The sequence below is a fragment of the Psilocybe cubensis genome, chromosome 10, assembly GCF_017499595.1.
Source record: "Psilocybe cubensis strain MGC-MH-2018 chromosome 10, whole genome shotgun sequence".
Lineage (NCBI taxonomy): Eukaryota > Fungi > Basidiomycota > Agaricomycetes > Agaricales > Agrocybaceae > Psilocybe > Psilocybe cubensis.
In genome coordinates, this window is record NC_063008.1 from 204,906 (window position 1) to 222,113 (window position 17,208).

The 17,208-nt window shown below is 47.3% G+C and overlaps 4 protein-coding genes across 4 annotated transcripts; 3 read left to right on the forward strand and 1 right to left on the reverse strand.

Moving 5' to 3' along the window:
- Nucleotides 1-4,164: 4,164 nt before the first annotated feature.
- Nucleotides 4,165-8,652, forward strand: JR316_0010400 (Psi-producing oxygenase A; the record flags this gene model as incomplete). Its single annotated transcript, XM_047896068.1, has 22 exons — nt 4,165-4,383; nt 4,459-4,515; nt 4,576-4,872; nt 4,952-5,096; nt 5,157-5,296; nt 5,353-5,474; nt 5,533-5,626; nt 5,681-5,758; nt 5,809-5,892; nt 5,928-6,225; nt 6,278-6,369; nt 6,431-6,569; nt 6,619-6,690; nt 6,749-6,792; nt 6,846-7,078; nt 7,142-7,349; nt 7,416-7,496; nt 7,550-7,684; nt 7,738-8,038; nt 8,100-8,236; nt 8,295-8,579; nt 8,641-8,652. The coding sequence occupies 22 exons, from the start codon at nt 4,165-4,167 to the stop codon at nt 8,650-8,652; spliced, it is 3,273 nt and encodes a 1,090-aa protein (XP_047744113.1).
- Nucleotides 8,653-9,467: 815 nt separating this feature from the next.
- On the forward strand, nt 9,468-10,856 carry JR316_0010401 (uncharacterized protein; the record flags this gene model as incomplete). The annotated part of the gene is made up of 2 exons (XM_047896069.1): nt 9,468-10,300; nt 10,358-10,856. 2 exons carry the CDS (start codon nt 9,468-9,470, stop codon nt 10,854-10,856), a joined length of 1,332 nt encoding a protein of 443 aa, XP_047744114.1.
- A 347-nt stretch (nt 10,857-11,203) lies between these two features.
- JR316_0010402 (8-oxo-(d)GTP phosphatase) lies at nt 11,204-11,788 on the reverse strand (the record flags this gene model as incomplete). The annotated part of the gene is made up of 1 exon (XM_047896070.1): nt 11,204-11,788. One exon carries the CDS (start codon nt 11,786-11,788, stop codon nt 11,204-11,206), a length of 585 nt encoding a protein of 194 aa, XP_047744115.1.
- Nucleotides 11,789-13,214: 1,426 nt separating this feature from the next.
- JR316_0010403 (uncharacterized protein) lies at nt 13,215-17,120 on the forward strand (the record flags this gene model as incomplete). Its single annotated transcript, XM_047896071.1, has 3 exons — nt 13,215-13,285; nt 13,344-13,575; nt 13,653-17,120. 3 exons carry the CDS (start codon nt 13,215-13,217, stop codon nt 17,118-17,120), a joined length of 3,771 nt encoding a protein of 1,256 aa, XP_047744116.1.
- Between the last annotated feature and the right edge of the window lie 88 nt (nt 17,121-17,208).

The following is a 17,208-nucleotide window of genomic DNA, read 5'->3' on the forward strand; positions in this document are numbered from 1 at the left end:
CATCTTTACTTTCGATGAAAAGTAAACTAACAAAGTCACTCGCCACCCCCAGCTTTTCATTCAACACTTGTTCAATACTTGTACTCTCGGACCAATCTCCATGTACTGACGCACACCATCATATACATCTTTCAAGTTGGCCTCACTCTAAATAAGTTCCGGAACGTCAACCACAATTGACACTAGGTTGATTTCCTTCCCAAGCTTGAACAGTAAAAGGATACAATTGTTGTCAAAAAATATGCCCAAGACCAACACCATGTTGTTGAACATGCCGCGTGTGATCCGCGCGTGATCCGGCCGCTGTTTGGCGTCGGTCTTGGGAGCGTAACGCTCTTGCTTTCCATAAGTATGCCGCGCATTTGAATTCCGACGCTTTCCGCCTGATTGAATTTTGATACTTCTCTCGAGCAACGACCATTAGTACAAGTTTCCACTAACTGGTACAGTTTGTAAAGTACTGAAGTCTCATCGATTTGGACAGGCCTCTTGCATAGCAAGGAATATAATCCCCAGATTGATCCTGGATCACATAACGAGGGTTGTAGCCGACTACATGATCTCGTACAGGCATGGCTCGAAGCAAACGCCTAATGATTAAAATCACATAGAACGGCAATTGTCATGGCCTGTGTTATATGAACAACAGCAAGCAGATTCATCTTGCGTCTTGCGTGTAGCCCTGAAAGATGACGGTAGACTGGAATGACCATCGTGACTATTTTTACAGAAAATACATAAGCGACGCCGTAAAGGTACGTTAACGCAGATTGCTGTCGTCTTGAGTACGTGGATAGAAGTAGCATAGTCACTGTAAACCCAAAGCATAACATCTTGCTTTGAGTTTACCTTTACTCTTCAAAGGCAAGGTCTCAGGAAAGTTGGAGCAGCCTTTCACAGATTCTACATCGGCCTGTATCCGTAAATAAACTTGAGTAGGCTGTAGCTACTAGCCGCACCTTTGACTACGATGCAATCACATGAATCCCATATTCTCAAGGTACAGTGGTAATCATTTTGACTCCGTGAGAGTCATCAGAGCCTGAAAGTTCACATTATTCGCATTGTCTGCTTCCTCATGTGAGAGATTTACTATGCCGTCTCGGAAAATGGCTAAATGGCTATCAGCTGGACTACAGACTGGGTGAAGTCTAGATAGGAGTGAGGTCTGCATAGAATAATGCGTCAGGAATAATTGGAACAGCAGGTTGATTCGAATCAATAGATTGTCTGCTGGTGAGCTCGAAACCGCGGAAAGGGTATGTTTTGAGGTATATTTAATTCAAAGAGGAACTTTGGCTTGTTGCAATAGAATACATTCACGTAGCTGGTGCTCAATGAACCTTGAAGAGCTTCGCTAACTCATGCCAGAGAGAGAAACAGCGTTGGAAGACAGTCAGGTCGGTACGTGGACTGATACCGAGCACGGTTTATGAATCGATTGTCACCTTAGTCAAGCCTGCTGCTCATAAAAGTAAATGTGACGTATTACATGTGCTCTAACTGAAAGTTGCACAGTAATTTCATGAACATCCCGACGCGTAAACACCGTAGCATTGTTTCCTTACAGTACATGCTCTGACGTGTTGAAAGGCAGGCGGACATGGTGCATGGAAGTCGAAGCCACTGCTCGGAGAGAGAGCAAATGAGAGCAAGGATCAAAGTCGTCAGTGAAGCTGGAACTATGGTCATCAACGCCATGTGCGACCTGCTCGCGCGCTATTAAATGCGCTCTGGCGATTTGAGAACAAGGGCAGTTCATGTAAGGTCTTATTGTCATTTTATATGGTAAGGTCTGCTAGAATTCTGTGATAGATGTCTATCCTATACAATTATCAGAAATTTAGACCACCAATCGAAATTGGAGAGTAGAACTACTAGTGCGCCGCTCAAAGTACGGTCATTCCGAGGTTTCCCATGGAATCCGCTGTTCAGAATGCAGTACGCCCAGTTCTAGACCATCAAGGTTTTTCTGCGTTCGACATGCACCCCTGGTAGGACTGCGACAAGATTGTCGAGGTTCTGTCCATATGTCGACGGAGTTATAGGTGATATTTCCTCTCCGGTTTCGCTGGGCAGCTGGGCATCACTGGGCAGCGCCGCTTGGCAAGGTCGCATCACTGCGGCACGAGCCATCATCAGGAAATTACAGCTCGAAAGGGCTCATGGCGCTATAGGGATCTTCAGCTTCAGTCAAACACCTCCCGCTCGTTTGGTTAAGCAACGATAATTTATGTACATAAAGCGGAAGGAACCAACCTGAACCCAAAGTCCTTTGCATCCCAGATATTGTACTATGCACCACTATTAATAAACCAGAATCCAGACTAACATTAAAAAAAGCCGAAGTCGGATGCAAGACTACGCCGCTGCCGTTTACTGCCTTTCAAAATCTGAGTTACAACTTACAAAGGACTTCGGCTGTAGAAAATGGCCTCAACGCGAAAGCTGATTGCCGTCCTCAGCGCCTCATTCTTGACTCGTGCTTCAACAGGATGGAAAAGCAAGAAACACTCGACCAAAAGACATTCGGTGGACGGACCATACCGAACAGAGACCGCGAAATCCCAAGGAATCAATAATAGCCAGAAGAAAGATGGACAGGCTGAATGAATGGCGGAAGCTACCTTGGGAGTTCTTGTTGGCAGGCACTAGGGCCAAAATAAGGTACCGCACCGGTAAATTGGGAGATGATATGTCTGCATCATTCAACATTGACTTATCTTGTACGTTACGGATTTACAGAATGGGGAGAAAGCGAGATGTATTCAAACATCTATAAACTCAAGCCGATAGTCTTGAACAGGTCGAGAACATTGATTGCAGAAGAATAGAAGGTTTAGCAATACTTGCGTCGAACCGCATTCGCTATCTAGACTGCAACTCGTAATCGGAAGCCGAGCTACAATAGAAGAAAGCGAGCGAAGTACGCCAGTCGTACAGACCAACGAAACCTTACGCTACGTAGGATTTCGACACTTCGGGACCTTATTCGACAGTCTGGACGTGGGCATGAACATTGATGCATTGATGCGCTGATGGTGGTTACACGCTTCAATGCGTAGATGGGCGCGAAAGCGGTGAACTACTGTATAGGAATGTAAATCCACTTGTATTCTTTGCAATTGATTGTTAAATTGCCGTCGATGTTCTGACGTGTGTCATGTCGCGTATCAACGGGTCGGGCGTCGGTCGGGCGGAACGGCAGGGGATCTACAGTATGGGAGGTGGAGGTGGAAGCACTGGTGGAGGGCCGGGCCCCAAACTCCAGTATCAAGGTCCTGGCTCCACGGCACGGCCGCATATTCTGCACAGCACTTCTTTTCCTTTGGATGAAAGGGGACATGTGAACCTGCAGGGATTAGCTTCGTGGATATCCGATCCACCGAATAGGAGATGTTCGATCAGTCGTAGTTAAGATTGGGCTCATCAGGAACCAGCACCCCCTTAGGTAAGCAAAAGTTGGCTTACCTCCGAACCTTTTCAACCCTTCTGCACTCACACTATTCTACATTTTTGAACCACAGATATGTAGGTTATGCTTCTTTGAACACATCTGTGGTTTTTTTTTTCAAAAAAATTTTGATCTCAAGAAGTTATAAAGATTTTAATTTTTTTCCTTTTTTTTTAGTCTAACACGTCAGAAATGGTGTTTTCTCGAGTTTGGGAGATTTTCGAAAATTTGACAATGTTCTTTAAGTCACGCCTAAGTAATACCTCTCAGACTCATTATGGACTTCCAGAGACTACAATTTGACCTCTGAGGTGTAATTCTATTATTGTGGGCATAAAGGCTAGTAGTAAGGATTGTATATGCACATTTATGAATTTTTTTTTTTTAAACTTTTTGTCTGAAACCATTTTCCGTCAACATAACTTTTGATTTTTTTTTCGAGCTGGATTTTGGCCGCTCTTGGCGCCAAGCCCATTGATTACGTAAGGGTGCTGGTTTCTGATGAGCCCAATCTTATGTATCACGGTGCTTCACTCTTTCTTGATTCCGATGCAGCCATAATGGAAGAAATCAGACCCTGGTTTGCTTGTCGGGAGTGGATATTTAATTATAGGAGGGAGAAACCCTTGATATAGCTCACCCCCGCACCACCCCAAGCACCCTCTTTCTATCTTTACCATCCCTTGCTTCCCTCTTTCACATCGTTCAGTATGGCCAGTATCAATGCCGCAGACGCGCTCTCCTACAGTGTAGATGCTATTCATTACTCCAGGCGTCCCCCACCCACTGCTCCGACTGGGTACTACGACTGGGAGGTATCAACCGACCCAACTGAGGCGAAGCAGGGTCACTCTTTGGTGTCCAACCTCATTACGAGGGTTGAGAATTTCAAGGCCAAGGGCCCAGTCAAGCCTGATCCCAAAGCCATTGTATGTATTCCCCAGTCATAGCCAACGTCCCGAAAATAGCGGATGAAAGGTTGTATTGTACTCACCGAGCTCTAGGATGCTTTCTTGGACACCGTTGTAAACCCGCAAGGCATTGATGATCGCAAGGGTGCTGTAAGCTTCTCATTTTCATCCGCTTTAGCGTACGAAGACCACTTAGCTGCGTAATGCCAGTTTGCGGATGGTCTTGGTCTGCTCGCCAGACTTGATCCCACCACAGACCTTTCCAAGAAGCTCAACAACTCCGTCATTGATACGCTTTACAACACCGTTCCACACCCGGTTGCGTCGTATCTGGGCCCATCGTTTTCCTACCGTCACGCTGATGGTGGCGCGAACAACATCCAGACGCCTGATATTGGGCGTGCCGGTACCCCTTACGCGCGCAGTGTTCAAGGCAAGGCCGGCTTGCCGAGGTCTTCGCTCCCTGATGCTGGTTTGGTCTTTGATACAATTTTAAAGAGGAAAGGAGTACGTGAATCATTGCGTTTAGGTTGCAAGACACCCCTGAATACGACTGACGCGTCTATGTTTGATTTGTCACGTGCAGCAAGTCAACCATGCCGGAGGAATGTCGAGTCTGATCTTTGCTTTCGCATCCATCGTCACCCACTCCCTTTTCCGTACCGATACTCAGAATATCTACATCAACAACACGAGCTCTTACCTGGATCTGAGTCCCGTTTATGGCTGCAGTAAGAACTATTTTTACTTAACTTGTTAAGACAATTGCATTCTCACTGTTTTTCTGCCAGACCAAGCAGAGCAAGATGCAGTCCGCAATAAGTCCCTAGGACGTGGATTGTTGTATCCTGACACTTTCTCAGAGGCTCGCCTTAGCTTCTTGCCCCCTGCTACCAGTGTTTTGTTGATTCTTTTTGCCCGTAACCACAACGTGAGTTAGTTTGCATCTTCCCGATTGTCCAAAAAATCTGACAATTTCTTTTGCAGTACATTGCCGAAAAGATTCTCAAAATCAATGAGCGCAAGAGGTGGTCTGATCCACCCCCGGCTGACCCCGCTCAGGCTGCTATCCAGGACGAGGAGATTTTCCAGACCGCCAGACTTGTCAAGTACGTCTCTATTTTATTCCCCTCTGACAAACTTTCTTATCTGTTTATATCCTTTTAGCTGTGGATATTTCATGAGCGCCATTATGGGTGACTACGTTGCGGGATTCTTGGGATCGTCGGAAGGTTGCAACTGGAACATGAACGCCTTCGATGTCAGAATTTTTTCCCAACTTTTGTGGGCACGACTAATATGAATTTGTCGGCAGATTATTAACACTAAAGACCTCAAAGTCTCTCGTGGACAAGGGAACCACGTCAGTGTTGAGTTCAACATCCTCTACCGAGTAAGTCCCGTCTCTTTCATACCCGGGGACACAAATTCATATCTGTTCAGTGGCACGCAACTGTATCCGCACGCGACGAGAAATGGACAGAAGATGTCTTCCGTCAAGTATTTGGCGACAAGCCTTTCGACAAGGTATTCTATCCATTATGATCTCTGAGACGCTGTAGCTTACGCCTACCCAGCTCACCCTCGCGGATCTGAAGACTGTCGCCCAAACCTTCGCCGCTGTTGACCCCAACCCAGCTACTCGCACATTTGCCAACCTCAAGCGTGGCCCTGACGGCAAATACTCAGACGACGACCTCGCGAGCATTCTCCACACCGCAATTGAGAACCCCGCCTCTGCTTTCCGCGGTCGTGGTACTCCACCCGTCCTCCGTCTTGTCGAAATGATGGGTATTGAGCAGGCCAGAGAGTGGGGTCTGTGCACCATGAACGAGTTCAGAAAGTTCTTGGGTCTCAAACGTGCGTCATTGTTCTTTAAAATGTTCATTTCTGTGCTCAATTTGTTCATTAGAATTCGAGTCCTTCGAGGAGTGGAACCCCGATCCGGAGATCTCTAGCGCTGCTCGCAGATTGTACGGCCACATCGACAACTTGGAGCTCTACGTACGTGTATTTGCCCCCCCCCCCCCCTTTGTTGCACATTGAAATTGAACATGCTCTGCAGACTGGTCTCCAAGCTGAATCCACCATGCCTCTCACCGATGGTTCCCGCTTTGCCTGCGGCTACACCATCACACGTGCTGTGCTCGGTGATGCCATCGCCCTCGTTCGTGGTGACAGATTCTACACCAGCGACTTCACTCGTACGTGGTTTGTTAATTTGCGGTAATGTCAACCTAATGATGTCCTTAGCCATTAACCTGACGACTTGGGGATTCTACGACTGCCAACGCGACATGAATAACGGTGCTATGGGTGGTATCAGTGAGCACAATTACCTATGCACATGCTTCACGTTCTCACCTAACCTTTCATTTCCCAGTTTGCAAGCTGTTGTTGAGACATCTTCCTCGCCACTTCCCATGGGTAAATATTTCTTTTACATTCCTAATTCATATCTCTAAACGATAATTCCTTAGAACTCTGTCTACTCTCTATTCTCTTTCTTCACCCCCGACCACATGAAAGCTTCCCTTACTCGTCAACGTCTTCAGGACAAGTACTCCTTTGACCACCCAGCCATTCTTCCTGTTCCCAAGGTTCTCAACACGCTCACCGGTATCAGGACAGTCTTCAGCGACCCTACCCGATTCAAGAACATCTACGAGAAGTTCGGCTACGGCAGCATCCTCATGTTCGACGATCAAGCTCAGTACGTTTATCCTCATCCGTAGATACATATGCAGAAACTCACTGACTGAATGTAAACTCGCAGACACGACCGTGATCGCGCCATTGTCCTGCACGCCATGTGGCCAGACGCCAAGTCAATCGACGACTATGCCGCCTTCTTCGCCCAACAAGTCAAGGCACAGATCAACCAGAAGGCGTGGTCGTATACTAACGGTGTTCCGGGAAAGTACGTCGACATCGTCAAGGATGTCGTTTACCCCTCTGTCGCCCATGTTGCTGCCGATCTCTTGGTTTGTCTTTTTTGTTTATTCATAAATACTTTTAGGCTGACAAAGGTTTGTGTTCTCGATAAATAGACTGGTATTCCTCTCAAGACTGATGCTAACCCTCATGGACTCTTCACCGAGCTCGAGTTCTTCGAGATGCTCTCCACTCTCGTATGCATCCTTTTTTATGACCTCAGATATGGATGTTAACCTATCCACCCTAGTTCACAAACACGTTCTTGGCGTTCGACCAGACCGAAATCAGCTTCGGCCTCCACGACGCGTCGCTCAAAGCCGGAACCATTGTCGGTGCACTCGCCGCCAAGTCCCTGCTCGAAGTCGCGCCCTCTGCTGCACCCGTGAGCTAACTAATCGTACCATGCAACTGTCCGATCTCACTCACTTTTTGTAGAACGTTCTCGGTCGTGTTGCCGCGTCCGTAGTGTCCTTCATCTGGCCCGCCAACGACAAGCCCTGGTACCCCTTCCTCCAACGTCTCGCAGCGTCTGGTCGTCCTCTTGACGAGCTTCTCGGTAACCTTCTCGGTGTCGCCGTCGGAGCTAGTGTCAACCACGGCCATGCCACTGTCAACGTCATCGACTTCTACCTCGATGACAAGAGGAAAGCGGAGAGGGAACACATCGTCCAGCTTGTGAAGAGGAACGATAAGGAGAGCGCTGCGCTGCTGCTGGGATATGTCTCTGAGGCCATGCGTACGTCCTCTTTTGTAGCAGGCTTATTTGTATCATTGACCCTTTTTTCTTTTACAATCAGGTCTGCAACCTCAATTTGAGGGTCTCTGGCGAGAGGCTACGGTTGATACTGTTATCAACCAGGGACCAGGACTTCCTCCTCTGGAAGTCAAGGCTGGCGATCGTCTCCGTGGCAGCTTCAGGAATGCCCACCTGAACGTAAGCAACATTCACTACAGATCTTGACCTTCTCGTACTTAGCATGCACTCTTTGCAGCCTCTCGACTTCCCCGACCCGACCAACGTCAACCCTCGCCGCCCACCAACTGCATACGACACCATCAACGGCACCGGATTCCACGGTTGCCCAGGTGTCGCGTACGCCCGCAAGGCCATCGTCGAGGCGGTCAAAATCGTCTTCAGTTTGAAGAACGTCAGGCGCGCGGCTGGAGATGCAGGAACACTGAGACGCTTCCACGAGATCGTCCACGAGACCGAGACCGATGTGTTCGTGCAGAGGAACGGAACGACGAGCCCATGGCCTGGCTCGATGAACATCGTGGTATGTCATTTATTTCCTTTGATGTCTTTGTTTGAATCGGCGTTGATCTTGCCTTCTTTAGTTCGATGTTTAAGGGGTTACAATGTACTAGGTGGTACTTTCTTGTGCAACTACCCACTTTTGCTTTGTCCAAAATGTTTCTTGGAAGTTTACCTTCTCCGCTATGTAGTTTTGTTATCATTTTCCACGTCTTATTCATTAGCTCACATTTGTTATGTTATTAATTCAATCATCAATCTAACGATTTTCTCAAATTCTCCCTGATGTGCTTTCCCTAATAACACATTGCTTCTGGAACAAACATTGTGAGGTTGAACGTTGGATGTCATGTACCTGCAGAACGTTGACAGAACGGGCAAAATTTTCGTTTGCTCTTATCAAAGCTTGGTTTAGGCCTTGGAAATAAACAATGAGTTATTACGGCCGACAAATTTCCATCTTTTGAGCAGCTGAGCTTGCTGCGAGCAACCTTGGAGCAACCTGCGAGAGTGAATTGTGTCGAATCTTTCAAACTTTGAAGCTTCTTCATCTACTGCGTCTACTTTGCATTGACTAATGGCTACAGTGTCTCGGATCCGGCTTTTCACGGATTTTTTTGTGACAGCCTTTGTTGTTCCTGAGCGCCACCTCGCTTTGAAAGAGTACGAACATCGACTTCGTGACTCTCAACTTTCGCTAAACTCGACTTCCAATTGGCCATGATGATGATTCCTACCCTTCTCCGCAGTTCGATTTTTGAACTTCTTTCATAGTCTTTCATGCGGTGGCCCATGGATGCCAAGAGAGGAGGGGCCTTTCGATATAATCCTGATCTTCACCAACATTATCACTGGTTAGCCTACAACCCTTTTCGACACCGACGGCGTTCAACGTATTTAACAACAACTTATGAACGAACCCAGTACCTCACTTGTCAGGCCCATGTCCGCCATCGACTTTATGCATCTTCCCGAAATTGTCGATGCCATCGTTGATTCCATTGTGCCAGAGCTTGGTGGTAACCTTCATGCCCATAATCTCCCTTTCCTTGTCGCATGCACCCAAATTTCGAAGTCGTTCGCCTACGCTGCACGGAAACGCATTTTCTCCACCATAATCATTGACCAGCATCATCAGTCGCTGATTACTTCCGGTCTCACAATCAGCACAGGCAAATATCTAAACAATATCATGACCAGATTAATCCATTTCATGAACAATGAAAAATCAGATTTGGTCGTACATATCCGCAAACTCGAGATTAGGATCGACTTCAATTCCTTCCTTCTTTCAGAAAGTTCTCGTCTAAGCCTTCTTCTGGCCACCTTCCGCGATAGGGCATTCAACCTGAACGCCCTTTCCATTGTTTCCAGGCCGGATACTTGGTGGAATCTCATTCCTGTAGCGATTGTGGATCTCCTTAGGGATATGTGCCGGTCGTTGCCTATTTCGCGCCTTCGATTTGAGAACGTGAACAGCATTCCAGCCACCGTCTTGTCTTCTCAACACACGCCTCGTTTACAATGGTTCGAGCTAGGCACATCGTCATTCGCATTTCAATCCATTCGACAGGTGACCAACTGGACCAACTTTATTCCTGACACCGGAAAATACAAGATTGATTTTATTCATGAGCGCGAGCTAATCGTCACTGCTGTCGATGCGGACTTCCACCGCTACGACACCATGTCTTTCTCTCAATTTATAAACAAGGTATCAGCGACGGTTGAGTCAATTACTTGGTACGTATAAATGTTCTACATTATATTGCTTTACTTAAACGAAACCATTAACAATAGTTTTCTGCGGAAGGGAGAACTTGAGACAGGCTATCTCATTGACCTCGGGACTTTGCCTCGACTCCACCAATTGACTATCAAGCAATTTCCAAACTCAAGTGACTTCGAACACTCTATGGAGAAGATTGGCGCATGCCTACACCACGGAGACGAGAAATCGTCGATCAGGGAACTCGTAATCCTTCTCTGGTTGGAAGATTGTTATAACTATAACGGTGCCAACACTGTCTCCGCTGTCGACTTTTCGCTCCTTCAAAAGCTTCGCCTGGACTTTCTTTCCGATAAACACCCTTCTTTGCAGAAAATCGAGCTATACATCGTGGTGGAGGTACTATTCTGTGACCAGGAACCCATGTTACCTAGAGTCGAAGCGCTGGAGAAACACGTTCGGAATGAAATCTGCCATTCTATGACATCTGACATGTCGTATCACGATTTGGACCACTCTTTCCCCTTGCTACCCAAGGTTCAAGTCAGGATACATTTTTCTTGTGAATAATAAGCTTCCTTCCGCAAGTCAATTGTATCACGGTAGGCAGCACCAATGGGGTCATGCGTGTTTTTCTTTAGATTACTGTTATCAGCGTAATGCTTTGTGTTATTTCAGCAAAATTGAACGGTAGGCTAGGAAATGGCAGTATTATTCCAGGTTCAGTTTATATCCTTGCATTATATGCCAAAAATTAACAGCTGAATACCCGATCTTGTAAGTAGTAGATGGAAGGTGAAATAGGGGTAAAATAGGGGGGGGGGGGGGGGGGGGGGGGGGCGTTGCTCATGTTTGCCAACGACTTCCGAGTCGTCGATGTTGTACCACCTACTTAAAGTGTTCTCATTCTCCGTTATCTATACTGCATTTAAAGTCCCAGAAGACGTACTCTCTACAATTCTCCCTCCAACCACAATGTCTATTGCCAGATTCACAACTTCCCTATCAACCTGAAAAGTGAGTCTCTCCACCGCATCCTCCACATCCACAAACACCGACTCAAAATTCTCATTCTCCATCTGCGATCCCTCCACCTTTTCCACACCCTCCTCAACAACCGTAATATACCAAAATATAATTTTCGAATTCGAGCTGCCCAAATCGCGCACGGTCACAGCAATAGGCTCCACCAATCCACCTGCAATCTCGACCACATGCACATTGCTGACACCTGGCACCGTCGCGCGCGTTGGCATGCGCTGCGGCCACAACGCACAGACGTACCCCGTCTCCTCGTACGTCTCGCGCACGGCGGCTTGCTCTATTGTTTCACCACGGTCTTTACGGCCTTTGGGGAGGAGCCACTCGTCACGGGTGAGCTGGTGCAGTATGCAGATCTCAAGCGTGTTGGTGGATGCTCTGCGCCGGAAGAGGACGCTTCCAGCAGAGAGAACGAAGGACCCAGCGAGGTATTGCGTCGTTGGATGGCGCGGGGCTGCCATTGCAAATGAATGGGTGTATGTGTGTGTATATGATGAGGGTGAAATGGCAAGAAGTATTTGGTTGGTGACGTATTCGGTGTGAAATGACTGATAAGTAATTGCCTCCGGCTGCGTTCCCGGGTTTTGATTCAAGACACCTTCGCCTTTGCTGTGGCTCCGGATGGACGGCAGCAAAATATTTTCGGGAGAACGTTGCGAGAATAAAGTGTTACTGGACGCCTGTCGAGTACAAGTGCATCTGGTTAAGTATAGCCGCGCATCACACACGTTCGTACCCGTTTTCCAGGAACAACATATTATTTATCTGCTTTAACGTAATTTATACTTTCCAGGGTCCTGGGGTCACTGTCAACGTCGCGTCTTATCTATGAGGGTCGGTTCAATCAACAAAAGGGAGCAAAAAGAAGGGCATTCTTGAGGCTGGCTACAACAACTATCGCGTGGTTTTTCGTTGCATTCACCACACTCATAACGCAAGAGAACGACTGACTATAGGGTGGGTACGATTTCGCTGCTGGAAAATCAGCACAAGTTTCACATGGCAGCGGGCGGTGAGTTTGAGCGCTTAAAGAGACCTCTTCACGCTGATTGTATATCTCAGGCACAATTCGGCTACCAGACTCTCCACAATTCGAACGTTTGTGCACAATCCAACAACAAAATAGCGCTCAAAGTATCAAATATCAATGCCAACCAAATCAACAAAGCAGCCTCTTAATGGTTAAACTGAATGGTAATTGTGGTCGTACGACCATATCATCCGAAAAGAGCATCTGTTGCCAATTGGCTGCCGGTGAGTCCGACTTTTGATCCCAAACATATATATAAGTACTTCCACGTCAGAGGATTTGCCACTGTCTAGTACATGTCATCAATTTGATAACTTGCTACTCAATTGCAAGAAGAATGAACTACGCCAAACTGTCTTTGGGTTCCACATGGCATCTGCAAACATGACGAACCCGGAGAGTGCTAATATAAACTAATGATACACAGAATTTAGAAATGACATTGGGCCTTGCGCGCGCTGAAGTGTCAGCTGCCTGGGGAATTGTTGAATATGGGACTAGTATGGGCAACGACAATGGGGACCACTGTCACCAAACTTGGATCCAACAGTGACCTAGTACTACGAATCCTGCACTGGAGTCATTATGACTATATGAGCTAAATGGTATGTCTCCTCGCTGTATCCAATTCAGTGATATAATTGTGACTGCTTGATATCTGATGACCATGCCAAGTTAGTTATGATAGGAATCGCAACGGACTTGCCCACCTGACAAATTGTAATCAATCATCATAATCAAGCATCAACACCAAATTCATGTTTGACAGTCATGACTCCACCAGCGTGATTGGTATATATTGAACAGAACCCTACCTAGCACGCATCGGACCTTTAATTATCACCGAAGCGTCAAGTATGTCCAACAACAACGACCACCACGCTGAATCCAACACGAAGCACAACGATGTCGTGCCCCAGACCGAAAAGTAAGTTCGAATTTGCATAGATATGATTGTGTTATTGACATTGAAAGCGTGCTGGTAGATCCGAAAATGACATGAACGTTTCGATTCCTGGTGATGTGGATCCTGCCATAGCACAAGCACCTGAGTTCGCGATGCTTGGGAGATTGATGCAGATGATGTCTCATCCTACTCCCAATACCACCAGTGCACCGTCCAATGATACCCCTGCAGCAAATGCTCGCTCTCAACCACCAGAAACTACCCCGGAGACTGCACTGTCTGAACTTGTGAAAATCTTCGACGACTTGATGGTAAATTTGTGATTTTAAGTTTACAACACTGGTTTGTTGTTATTCTAATTATTTGTTTATTGCGGTGACAATGGCAGCACGTTCAAAGTAAGATACCTCAACTCGCCAATCAGGAGATCCCAACAGCTACCATTGCAAGTGATTTCCGGAAGGTGGAACGTCCAACGGCGGAGGGCCCACTTTACAACTCTTTGGAATACACAAAAGAGGGTGTACGGGATCTGCTTGGTATGGTTAAAGATGCCTTTTCGATGATAGACAAAATGGCCGGCCATGATTCTACTACATTTACTTCTTCTCCGGAGTCGTCGAAGGCGGGTAGGCTCGGGACCTCTGCACTTACCTCTATTTTGGACGCATCGGCGAAGTCCAGGCTAGCATCATCAGATACGGAAAGCACCACCAAATCTGAGCAGCCACCCATTCACAATGACCTTGCTGCAATGAACCTGACTGCCGTCACCCGACTCTATCAGACAAACGAGCTGGTGATACGTACCAATATCAAAAAACTGTATGATCATCTTGTCACCGTTCCTGAGGACGACGACAGCTATCCTTTCATCCAGTCAACAATCGGCATTAACATGCTCCACTTATACGAAGTGACATGGGATAGCGATGCCCTTGAAGCAGGCTGCGACGGAACTAGCCGCGCTCTACAAAGGCTATCTCAGCTCCCAGATGTTCCAAGAGTAAGGTCAGCTCCAACAATTGTACGCGGCTGGGCGTATGGCCAACGTTTGCTCGTCCAGAAGTTTGGAGATGTTGACAAGTTGGATGCCGCTTTGGCGGTTTTGAGGCAAACTTGGGGGATCTGCAAGGATTTGCCTGGAATTCCGTCTCGAGTCATGGAATTTCTCCGCACTGAGATGGGTATGTGTCTTGCTGATCACTATCGGTGCACAGGGAACCTGGATAGCTTAAACGATGCCATCGACCATTTATTTGCGCTTACCGAAGACGAACCAACCTCCAGTCCAGCCACTGCCGTCCTTGGCTTAGCCTATTATGATCGTTTTGTGCACCAGGGAGAGCTGGAAGATTTGCATCGTGCCCTGCGCCGTGGTCAGATGTGTTCCCAATCGCTGGCGGCTATAGATGCAGGAAGCCAAGCTTACGATGCTGATACAGCTGCAGGCCATCGACTTTACGCTCTGGCGCTATCCGAACGCTTCAAAATGACAATGGACATCGATGACTTGAACAAGGCTGTTAAACATGGGATTAAGGCACTAGGGCTTCTTCACCCTTCCCATCCGCTTCGCGTTCCGTATACAATCGACCTCGCCACAATCCTTTATTCTCGTCATCTGGCAGTTGAAAATGGTACTGTGGATCTGCGTACGGCATTAGAAAGTGTACAGACTGCCATTACGGCTGCAGATAACGATATCGGGCGACACTCTCGCATTCCCGCTGAATCGACTATCGGATTTCTCACTGCCGTCTCAGCGGAGAAACAAATGGATTTGTCCGGAGTCGATGCAGGGATTTCCATTATACAAAAGTCCAGGAAGAACTTTTCCGGTCCTCTGCATTTAGAATCTCGAGTCGAGAACTACCTCTCCAAAGCACTATTATGCCGTTTCCGCCTTGGTAAAAATGTTGAGGATTTCGAAAAAGCGCTTCATCATGCACAGCTGGCATTTGACAAGGCATCAGAGGGCTCCCCGTATCGTTTCCAATGTGGGCTGGAACTAGGCCAGCTGTTGGTTCAGCACTATCAATCCGGACGGTCCGAAACATGCGATGACGCCATTGCGCATTTCGTATCGGTAGCTTTATCCTCGACGTGGCCCTCTTTGCGATTAAATGCGGCGATTGAATGGGCTAACACGGCGGAACTTTCTGATGCCTCGGAGGGAGCTGAAGACGCCTTGCTTCTCGCTCTTGAGATCTTACCAACGCTGGCTTCACTGTCCAACCGCATTCCGGAGCATTATCGACTCTTGTCATCTCAAAAGGCTTCCATCCCAAATAGAGCCGCCATCTATGCGCTGAGTCGCAATAATGTGATCGATGCAGTTTCACGCCTTGAACAAGGGCGCAACATTATGTGGACACAGTCGCTACAACTCAAGGTGGGACACATGCTTCCAGGCGGGGACGAACGCCAACGCGAATTCAAATTGCTTTCAGAGCATCTTCTACAAACAGGCCACGGATCTATAATGCCAAGGACTGTGGAGGAGATGCAAGATTTCATGAAGCACGTTCCTCCCAATCCAGTCGCTTCTCTCCTCAACGACTCTGTTCAAGGTACCTTCAATAAGGTTATAAACAGCTTAGTTGAGCTGGGGGGACACGACCAGGTCAGAAAGGATCTAGGAGCGTTGGGCGAGTTCAAAACGGAATATATGGAGGCGTATATGGATGCATCGCGTCATAGCTCAGCAAATAGATGGTCTACGCTGCACTCTGAGCTGCAAGGGACTGGACATGTACTCGGCCTTTCTGAGTCGTACGAGGATGATCTAAAGCCTATCGTCGCGAACGGATGTATAGTCATTCTTAGTCCCTACTCTCTTCGATGCGATGCGATTGTTATCCATTCAAATGGAGAAGACCTTGTTTTCCATCATTTACCATTACCTGAACTATCTGGAGACGAGATCCAGGCCTGGGCAGAGACGCTACGATCTGGCACACACGAATTCCAACGTGGTAAACTGTCGTCGGAAGACTTTGAAAACGAATATCTCAAGCCCATTCTACGAGGATTATGGACAGGGATGGCACTTCCACTTCTGGATTACCTCAAGCGCACCGGAGAGCGGAAACGTGTGTGGTGGTATCCAACCGGCGCCTCGATGTTTTTGCCACTTCACGCTGCTTCTCCATGTGAGAAAGGTCAGCTCGGATTGCTCGACCTTGTAGTCTCCTCGTATATCCCATCAATCCAGTCGCTCATCCGTGCTGCAAAATCGCCTTCTTCTCCCGTGAAAGCTCTAGCTGTTGGTCTGCCAAACACCCCCGGTTACACACCACTCAAGTTTGTTGAGAAGGAGATTAAAGCTCTGAAGAAACGCTTTTATTACGTCCCCGATCAATTGACAACTCTAATTGGGGAGGAAGCAGATATATATCCAGTCATTAGCAAACTCCCAGATCATTCCTGCATCCATCTATCGTGCCACGCGTATCAAGACGAAGAATACCCATTCAACAGCTCATTCTTTCTCAACAATGGCAAATTAAAACTATCCAAACTGATGGCGTTGGATCTCTCTCGCGTACAGTTTGCCTTCTTGTCTGCGTGCCTTACCTCTGCTGGAGATGCGAGTGTTCCTGACGAATGCATCCACCTTGCTGCTGGGATGCAATTCTCCGGAGTTCAATCTGTGATTGGTACGATGTGGAGCGTAATGGACGGAGCGGCAGCCGCTGCTTCAACCAAAGTCTATTCGCACTTCTTTAGGAATGGGGTGGAAAATGCAAACATGAGAGAAGGAGCAGAAGCGCTACATGAGGCCGTTATTGACATGCAAAAGAGGAATTATCCTTTGATGTATATTGTTCCTTTCATTCACTTAGGCCTTTGATTTTCTGTTCATTCAGGACATTGGCTGTCCCTGTCTCATATATGTTAATCAGAGCGACTACAGAAAATATGATTCACTGTATATCTAT